This window comes from Vigna umbellata, chromosome 5, assembly GCF_029865625.1.
Source record: "Vigna umbellata cultivar VRB3 chromosome 5, Vumbellata_1.0, whole genome shotgun sequence".
NCBI lineage: Eukaryota > Viridiplantae > Streptophyta > Magnoliopsida > Fabales > Fabaceae > Vigna > Vigna umbellata.
In genome coordinates, this window is record NC_142169.1 from 28754569 (window position 1) to 28765662 (window position 11094).

The following is an 11094-nucleotide window of genomic DNA, read 5'->3' on the forward strand; positions in this document are numbered from 1 at the left end:
GACAATAAAGATATCGTCAAACAAGCCATTAAACAAAATGGTTCCCCAAAAAATCATGGCTTTGACTTCTGAATATCCTTCACTCTTTCTCCTCTTACTCCTGTCTATTCTATTTCTCTTTCTCCTCCGCCGCAAAACCGCAACCAGTAATCGCCGTCTTCCGCCAGGACCACCGGGATGGCCCATATTCGGAAACATGTTTCAGCTTGGAGACATGCCTCACCGCACCCTCGCCAAACTAAGGGCCAAACACGGCCCCGTCGTGTGGCTCCAAATCGGCGCCATTAACACCATGACTATTCTCTCAGCCAATGCTGCCACCGTGTTCTTCAAGAATCACGACCACGCATTCGCAGACCGCACCATAACCGAAACCATGCGAGTCCACAACTACGACAAATCCTCCTTGGCCTTAGCCCCATACGGCCCCTACTGGCGCCTCATGCGGCGCCTCGTCACCGTGGACATGCTGGTGGCGAAACGCTTAAACGAAACCGCTCCAGTGCGGCGGAAGTGCGTAAACGACATGATAACATGGTTGAGCAAAGAGGCTGAGAAGTTGGAAGAGGGTGGCGGAGTCCACGTGGCGCGGTTCGTGTTCCTGATGTCGTTCAACCTCTTAGGGAACCTGATGTTGTCGCGGGACTTATTCGACCCTGAATCGGAAGACGGGTCGGAGTTTTTCGCTGCTATGATCGGTATGATGGAGTGGACAGGACAAGCTAACGTGGCTGACATGTTCCCCTGGCTGAGGTGGCTAGACCCGCAAGGTTTGAAGAGGAAGGTGGATCGAGAGATGGGCAAAGCTCTGGAAATCGCGTCGAAGTTCGTGAAACAGCGTCTGGAAGAGCAGCACTCTGATAAAATGACAAGGGACTTCTTGGGTGTATGGATTGAATTTCAAAACAGCAACAATGAAGAAGTACTCAACATATCAGACAAAGACCTCAACATTTTCATTTTGGTACAAAATATACAAAATTTTTACTTCAACATTTTATATATGTGTACATGGTGATAGTAACCAGTGTTATTAAACGATGTACAGGAATTATTCTTGGCTGGGTCAGAAACAACGAGCAGCACAATTGAATGGGCGATGACGCAGCTTCTGCGCAACCCAGAGTGTCTTGAGAAGTTGAAAAGCGAACTTGATCAAGTGGTTGGACGCGAAAGAGAAGTTGAAGAGAGTGACATAGACAACCTACCCTACCTACAAGCCGTGATTAAGGAAACACTTAGATTGCACCCTCCCATTCCGATGCTTGTCCCTCGGAAGGCCATCAAGGACACAGAGTTCATGGGATACGACATTCCCAAAGACACCCAAGTTTTGGTGAATGCTTGGGCCATAGGGAGAGACCCTGATGTTTGGGAGCAACCCTTTGATTTCAAGCCCCAACGCTTTGTGGAAGATTGCAAGAACATCGATTACAAGGGACATCATTTTGAGTTGATTCCTTTTGGAGGTGGACGAAGAATGTGTGCGGGTGTGCCCCTAGCGCATAGAATTCTTCATCTTGTGTTGGGATCGTTGCTTCACCGATTCGACTGGAAACTTCAGAATCATGTAACGCCCTCCACCGTGGATATGAGGGACAGGCTCGGTGTCACCATGCGAAAGCTTCAACCCTTGCTTGCTGTGCCTAAATTAATTCCCCCTTCCCCTTCCATCGTTAATGATTAATACATAAGAAATATCTATTGTTCTCTTTATTTCGAAATAAAACATATCTCAGGTCATGTAGTACTAAACATTTCTTTTCCAACACCATGGTTGATGTGTAATTGAAATGTTTAAGTTTAGAAGATGTGTGACTGCAATTCCAAGAATAAATACAAATATAATTAGTGTTTTTGCAGTGGGAATATAATTCTACCTTTTTATTACCCCATTGATAATTTTTTATATTTTGTCATTGTTATCGAAAGATTTTCTTTTACTCATTTAAGTAAGATTTACTTTTAATTTATTAGAGTGTTAGCATCTCATAAGTTTGTGTATTTCAAATTAAAATTTTATTCCATTTAAGTGATTTAAATGGTTTTTATTGTTATTTAAATATTTTACCGTTTAATGTTTATAATCAATTAAATATGTGATTGTTATTTTTCGTTTTTCTTCTTTAACTAATTCATTAAATTGTTCATTCCTTCTTTAATGTATTTAAGTTCGTTAATTAACTTGAAACGAAAGATAACGAATGAGTTGACTACAAAATTTGAAAAAAATTGAAAAATAAAATCATCATTGTTACTTAGTCCCTTTTTTTTCTATGTAGGTGTGTAGAGCTGTCAAAATGATCATAATTCGCGGGCCAAACCGGTTTGAAGAAAGGGTGTTGCTCTTTCCACCATCCCAATGGCTTCTGCACCTTCTCACTATTTTCTTTTATTCCAAAAATACTTTACACCTCCCCACTATTTTCTTTTATTCCAAAAATATCCTACATCTCTCCACTATCCTCAACAATCTTTCTCTTTCTCTCTCATATAAAATTCAGAAGAAACTTTAATATTAGCGCTTCTACCATTTCTATTTTATAAATTTAAAAGTTAGATGCAAATACAAAATAATAAACATAATAATATTAATAGTAAATAATATATTATTATTATTATTATTATATACTAACTTTATAGTGACGAAAGAACTAAATAAATTCCAAATCTTTAACAAATAAATTTTCTTTTATATTTTAAATATTTAATAATACTTTTATATTATTTATCTAATAAATTAAATACTTTATTCAAATTATGAGTCATGTCGGTAAGTTAAAACATAATATAATGTTAAAAATTATAGATATTAAATGTAAAAAAAAACACACATATATATAAACATTTTTCTAAAAGTTTAGAACAAAATTTTACCATTTATTAAGTAATTTGAAGAAAAAAAAATATTGAACAGTGAAAATAAGATTGAATCAAACTTATTTAAGGAAAAGTGTAAATAAAATTTTGCAATATATCACAAAGTTTAAATCTGAGCCATGTGAATGCTCCACTAATGTGGAGAGAGAAAGAGAAAAATGGTTGAATATAGTGGGGTGGTGTAAGGTATTTTTGGAATAAAAGAAAATAGTGGGGAGGTGTAGAGTATTTTTGGAATAAGAAAAATAGTGGGGAGGTGCAAGAGCACTTGAGGGGAGGGAGCAACACCCTTGTATTTTTTTTTAATGTGGGTCAAATTTCAACTCGGCTCATTTAAACCCGGTTCATGCGGGTTGAACCCGTGGTGAACTGGGTTGGCCCACCAACCTACCTACCTAATTTTATTTTATTAAAATTTAATTTTAATTTTATAAAAAAATATTTATTATTTTGTTTTTGCTTGAAAAAATTATTTAAGTTTCTTATTTTCAAAATTAATTAAACACCCTTAGGAGTGAAATTTGTTTAGATTTAAATTATAGAAAATTTGTAATTTTTTTATTTAAAAAAAATTGTAATTAAGTGAACTAGCTGTTTACCTACCAACCCGTGATGGGTCGGGTTAGGTTCGAATTTTTCTAACTCACTAATAAATAAGCTGGGTCGGATTGACTCACTAAGTGACCAACCCGTAATCGATTGGATGACCCGTTTTAACAACTTTATATGTGTGTGTGAGAGAGATAAATGATATGTTAAAACAATTTTTTTAATAATATTTTGATACAGTCAGATGTCATTCTTTTTATTGATGTATTATTGTATTTTTGTTGTGCTGATATGGAAAATGAAATATTCAAAATTTTAGTCGAGCGATACTGTCCTTAAACATACTCATTTTCTCAAACAAAAATTGTCCAAACAGAATTCTTATTAAGTTGGAAGGAATAACCAAATAATTAGATAGCTGCGTTTTGCACAAATTTTTCTTGATGAACCCCTTCAAATTTGTTCACAAATTTTCTTTAATGTAATCACTTTAAGGTTCTCACGACAACATTTTCCATATATTCCCTAACTACCAAGATCATCGCAATTACTAAATATGAATATGAGAAAAAACTACATCAATAAACTATTTCTTTCAAAGAAAAATTGTTAAAATAGACATCTAAATTAAGTGGAGAAGAATGACTGAAGTTTTACACTAATTCACATAAAAGGAATTTGATACCATTTAAAAAGATCTCTTACTAATTGAGGTATCTTATGTGTATATAAATTCATGTTCATCTTTTATTTTTTCCGATGTGAAACTTTGTTTGTATCGAACAACTTTCTCCTAAAAGTAAATAAAAGAAATGATTATGTACATATAAAACTTGTGATTTATTCAAGTGCTAGATTGTTTATATTTGCTTTGAACTCAAATGTAATAGATGAAACATTTACAAAATAATGATATTTTGAGCACTTCCCTTAATTTTAAAAGCCCCTGGAATAAAAATCCAGCGAAGGAAAAACAAAGTACATTCTTATTGATTAAGTATTGCCTCATTAGAAACTTTATTAGGAAAAGTAGTTGAGAAAAGAAAATGACGGTTAAGGAAAAGAAATTTAATATAATTTGATAACTTTGATTAGAAAAACTTTAATATCATGCTTGGCTCTGCAAAGTTTACAAACAGAGGAAATCAGCTTCCACCTATATTCTCTGACGATAAACTTGCTGCAAGGGATTTTAACTATGCATTGATCATTACAACTTAACATTGAGAGTCAAACATCTCAAAAATTTCAGAATCAATTACACGTAAAGAAAGATAATGCATTATGTACTCATACAAAAGTAGAAGTTTTCCATCTCCTCGCCAGTTTCGTACCATCTAACATCAGAGCAACCATGAAGGCAGTTATAATTCAAGATTGGCTTTTGAAGCCACTGCCCTACGTATATTAGTAACTCCAAACCATTCGTTCCAGCACCTAAAACTGGCATTTCATGTTCAATCACTTAAGAAAATAGAACCAAAAGCACATAGGATCCCTTCTGATATGCACACTTTATATGACGTCTTTCACAGTAAGTACACAAAACACCGCAACCATACCAAAAATCCTAGTCATGATTTTGTTAATTTGATTAAAGTAATAGCAAAGATTAAAGTAAAGAACCTAATCACAATTTTGTTAATAAATTAGGTACAGAACCGTAAAAATTGAAATAAAGAATGCAAATATTGAAGTAACGAATTCTAATCACAATTTTCTTAATTTCAATTAAAGTAAATAACTTTTAAGGATCCTAATTTAAGTTTCAGTTAAAACAAGCTAACTTTCAATTTCAAAAAAAGTATTTAAAAGGTAATTGAAAACTAAAACAAAAAAAATCATGATAATTTAATGACAAAAACATATTTAATCCAAAAAATAATAACATATAGCAATAATAATTGTATTATAATAAATATAATAATATTAATAATAACAATAACATTATTATTATTAGTATTATTAGTATTACTATTTGTATTATTATTATTATTAATAATATTGGTATTAATGTTGTTTTTTCATATTAAAAGAAAACTTATTGTACTTTTTTAATTTTGCATTCCTACTCTTTTCAAAATGTATAAATATTAATTATTATTATTATATTATTACTAATTTATAGTTTTTAATTATTATTGTTATTATTATTATTTGTGGTTTTATTATTTAGCATTATTATTATTAATAGAATTATTATTATTATCACAATTATTATTAAGTAAAATTACCAATATCATTATTATTATTATTATTATTAGCATTAATGTTATTAATATTAGTATTATTATTATTCGCATTAATATTATTATTATTTGTAGTATTATTGTTATTATTAGTATTATTATTGGTATAGGTGTTATTATAATTATTATCTGTGTCAGTATTGGTATTATTATTGTTATTGTTTTTCTTATTTAGTGGTAGTGTTGTAAATATTATTAGTATTAGTGTTATTAGTATTAATATAAGTATTAGTATTAATAATAGTTGTATTAGTAGTTTTAGTATTTGTATTATTATTATTGTTATTGTTTTATTTGCAGTAGTATTATTATAGGTATTATAATTATTATTATTATCAGGATCAGTATTATTATTAGTATTAGCATTAATGTTCTTTTTCCAGAAAAAAAAAGGGTTATTGTACCAACTTTTTTACTAAATGGATTTCTACTCTTTGCATAATATGTAATTTATAATTTTTATTAGTACTATTATTATTAATATATAGTATCAGTGTTATTAGTAGTATATTAGTATTAATAATAGTTGTATTAGTAGTTTTAGTATTTGTATTGTTATTGTTAGTATTTTATTTGCAGTAGTATTATTATAGATATTATAATTATTATTATTATTATCAGGATTATTATTAGTATTAGCATTATATCACTACAAAAATAAACAATTTTAGTAGGGATTATTTTTTATGTTACCGGAGTTTTAACCTCCGAAAAATATAATTTTCGAGATTACAAAAACCTGGAAAAAACTGCGTCGGCAAATAATTACCGACGATCAAAACCGTCGGAATTAATAGGAGTTTTAACAAAACCGTTGGGATTGGCAGAATTTTTGCAAAGCCAGTTGAATTAGCAAATATTCCACTCAGACTGCCTATATAAATTAATTTTCTTTTATTGATTGTGATAAAATTGATTTTAATAACAAAATAGACAATCAAATATTATAAACTAAAATTGAATATCATTATATAAAATAAATTATATTATTGATTTATATAATTGTTCATACGTATTAATCATAAAGCATAAGCCTTGTATTAAGAATCAAACTTCTCCATTTATTCTCAACATAAATCTACAAAACCTATTTGATTACACTACTCGATCATTACAGACAGGGTGGGCAAACTGCACTATAATTCATACATATTAATCACATCAATTTTTCTCCCTCTAGAGACTTTTCTATAACATTAGAGGCAAACTTCTGCTGGCTCATTTGCACTATTTGCCCAGTTAATTCTTTGATTATAGCTGAACGTTCATAAGGTTTGCTATGGTCCAACACATGCTGCAAATTTTAGCGAAGCATCAAAAAAATTGAAACAACTGCCATGTGATGCAGAAGCAAATAATAATGCTGAACATTTTGGAAAGTGAATCAAATATCAACCATAAAATTTATCCGTCTATATGCATATGTGTAGTTAACTAGCATAATAAACTGTAACTGTAACTGTAACTCTGCTCTTGCAAGTAAGAAGTAATCAGTTCTACCATAATCTCAACAAGAAAATTATAAATCAATCTTTTCTGGAATATCCCAGTAATAAGCTCTAACAGTGTACAATCTCATTTATGTTAAAATATATAAATTATACATGATTTTCTCTAAAAGACTAAATTTGATATCCAAATTAGTGTATAGTTAAAAACTAAATAGTTGTTCATTGGAAACTAGAATCTGTCATAAAACTGTAGCTAGTCAAAGTTGAAAGGTATTTTAAATGGACATCAATTTTGGAAATCTGCTTCGGGGTCTTGTGGTATTGCCATGTATAATGAGAACGGCTACCACAGGGTAAGCAATCCTTTTATATTTCAATGATTCATACTTTTGGTGATAGATTTTGAATTTGCTATAAAGTCGCTCAAATGGGCATTAAGACAACTCGAACAAAACATAATATTTATTGTGTTTCAATTTTTCATGTTGGACTTTACTCTCTACTTTTCTTGTAGATAATTTGAGTTTAGGTTGTTTCTGATGTCCTGTATATTTTGCAGTAAATCACTGACTCAACTATGCATACTAGCCTTTTTGGAATGACAAGATTTTAGCTTATAAAGTGATGACAAAATGGTTGCAAATTATGTCTACAAAAACCAGATTAGATTGTCTCTCCACCTATGAGGTCAACGTTGTTGGTTAGAGTGGACAATATTAGTTGTATATATTGTAAGACTTGTAGGATGCAGTTTTCTCACATACCAGTATTAAATTTCACTAACTGTTTTACTAGTAGATTTTTGGAACTGAATAATCCAAGCTGTAAATTTGAATTTTGTACAAAAGTTATTTTAATGGTCTTATAAATAGTTTCATAAAGTCAAAGCTTATTTGTTCCGGTGTCCCTTAGCACACATACAATCTTTTATCTAAGAACATATTATTCAGAAATCAAAGTTCCAAATTAGTCATTAATATTGTAATGTTATATGAAGAACTGTGCTTTAATATTTTTATTTAGATTTCATATTTGAGTCCGAGCAAAAAATATTAGAAACGAACAAAATATTAAAGATAGTGAGTTAAACTTCTCAATCAAGACTAATTGTCTTTTTTTGCACTTTTGAGATAAAAAGAAAGTTTTAAACCAGGCAACTTCTAATTTTTTGCACTACATTTGGAATTTTAATTTATTACTAACCTAGGTTTTGGAGGAGAAGCAAACAAAAAAAAGTATAGTGATTCATGGTTGATAAATTATAACATTAGTGACTATGGTGAAAATAAATTAGTAGAGGTAATATATATATATATATATATATATATATATATATATATATATATATATATATATATATATATATATATATATAACCACGTCATTGCCAAAAATCCTTCTCCTCCTCCTAAAATGCTTAATCACAAAGAACTAACTGGAAACCCAAACTAAAATATTAATGAGCACTTGAGGTTTCAATCAACAATGTTGTAAATGGGGCTTCAATAACTTACCTGGACGCTTCAAAAATCCGCCTAGTTCGAAACAAAACGGCCGCAAACTATCCCCTGCTAAAATATATTATTTTTGTAGTGATTATTGTTTTTTCCAGAAAAAGGTTATTGTACCAACTTTTTTACTAAATGGATTTCTACTCTTTTCATAATATGTAATTTATAATTTTTATTAGTTTTATTATTATTAATATATAATTTTTAATTATTCTGGTTAACTTTGTTATCATTGCTGTTATTTAGTAATATTATTATTATTAGTGTTATTATTATAAGTATTATTATTAGTTATAGTATTATTATTATTAGTATTACTATCATAATTAGAATTATTACTATTATTAGTAGTAGAAGAATTATTTTTAAATTATTAGTATTACTATTATCAACAATATTGCCATTATTAACATTATTATTATTATTATTATTATTTTTATTATTTTTACTGTTATTATTACTTTTATTATTATTATGGTTAATATTAGAATCAACATTGAGCTTAACATTATTAATATATTCATTATTTTTTTTATTATTAATTAGTAATATCAGCATTATTGTTATTATTATTATTATTATTGTTAGGATATTCATTAGCATGGTATTATAATTATTGTTATGATTATTAATACCATTATTATTAATATCATCAGTATTGATATTATTATTATTATAAGTATTATAATTATTATTATTGGTATTGTTGTTATTATTATTATTAATATTAGTGTTATTAGTATTAGTATTAATATTATTATTTGAATTAATATTAGTATCAGTAACAGTAGTTTTAGTATTTGTAATTTTAGTATTAGTATTAGCATTATTATTACTTAATATCATTATAATTATAATAATAATAATTATTATAATAATAACAGCAGTAATTACTATTATTAAATATATAATTGTTATTAATATAATAATTATAAAAATATAATTATAATAATTAAATACAAATATATTAAATTTATTTATATAAAAATAAAAATAACCCTATTATTTAAAAAAAAGGAAATTGAAAAAAACAAAAAAAACATGCGTACGCATGCGTCTCGGTCTAGTTGATAGTAATATTAAGGAACAGAGTGCTTAAAAAATTAAAAATAACTTAAATATTTAGATAAAGTAAACATATTCAACTAAATTTAAATAAAAATACTCAATTTTATAAATTAATTTATTTTTTAATGAGTGAATGGCTTTGTTTGCTAATTTCACAATTGGAAAGTTATATATTGAGTTTAAAATATTAGATAAATTATTTTAAACTAGTATAATGTGATTTTGATGTCTTATGAAAAAGAAAAAGTAAACATGTTGTTTCGGTATAGTAGTGGAAGCCGAGATGCGAATCCGATGAGTCACGTCCTCTCCTTCCAATAATGCAATTATCTTCACGTCTTCTTTCTATTTGGGACTCGTCAGGGAGAATGGAGTGGGTACCTGCAAAGGCACTCCGACGCTCAAGTCAGAAAAGGAAAATCGTAGAACCCTTTCAGTTTAATAATAGAAGAAATATCTATTTCTCTCCTCTTTTGATCTTCAGAAAAACTTCTTTCTGGTTTTTCATATTTAACCTAGCAGTAAGATAAAATCATTTACCTGAAAATCCGGTTGGTTGGAGAACTTAACTGCTTGAAAAATACAACCGCTTGGTCGTACTTGATATTGGGTTAGTTGGTTCCGGGAGGTTTAATCAACAGACCATCGCTACAAGACGATCTATGATATAACGATCGCTACCTTTGACTGGGTTTAATCAACCACTCTTTGTAGTGGTTGACCGAACATTTGTTGACCTTTACCTTTGACTGAGTTTAATCAATAGGCGACCGCTACAAGATGATTTGGTGAATATGATATAACGATCGCTCTTTCTAGTGAGTGGACGATCGTTCGGAAATAGTCATATGATAGCTCATTATCCTTGGTGATTGTTTGGGTTGCTAACATATCCTAACATACACATGTTAATATAGAATAACATTTTTTTTAATTTATTTTTTCTATTTTTTATGATACTGTTAGGTACAAAGGCTCTACCATTATACCCAAGTCAGAAAATTTACCCTTCCCGCTCTTCCATTTCAATGCAATCTTTTTTCCTTTCGTACCCTATCAATTTTAAACAGCTCTCGTTATCCTTTCAAATTGCAACTTCCAGATTTATTGTTAGAGAAAGGATAACACACATAAATTTTCTATATTCATTTCATACTACCTACTTTATTTTTTGTTTTTCTTTTTATAGAAAAATCATTTTATCTTTATAATGTTTATCAATAAATATATGTCATATTACATTGCTCCTGGTGTTACTCTCTTCCTTATGACATTGGGATCCACAAAATATATATATATATATATATATATATATATATATATATATATATATATATATATATATATATATATATATATGAGAAGTAGAGACGGGAAACAGAGAAC

The 11094-nt window shown here is 29.0% G+C and overlaps 1 protein-coding gene across 1 annotated transcript; it reads left to right on the forward strand.

Annotated features, from left to right (window-relative positions):
- LOC148198060 (cytochrome P450 76A2-like) lies at window positions 1–1899 on the forward strand. The gene is made up of 2 exons (XM_088115410.1): window positions 1–964; window positions 1049–1899. Exons 1-2 carry the CDS (start codon window positions 38–40, stop codon window positions 1685–1687), a joined length of 1566 nt encoding a protein of 521 aa, XP_087971536.1. The 5' UTR covers window positions 1–37; the 3' UTR covers window positions 1688–1899.
- Window positions 1900–11094: the final 9195 nt, after the last annotated feature.

Coding starts and splice junctions, on each gene's coding strand:
- LOC148198060 (XM_088115410.1), top strand. CDS start 38: ATGGTTCCCCAAAAAATCATGGCTTTGACTTCTGAATATCCTTCACTC. Junction 965..1,048: donor ACCTCAACATTTTCATTTTG/GTACAAAATATA, acceptor AACGATGTACAG/GAATTATTCTTGGCTGGGTC.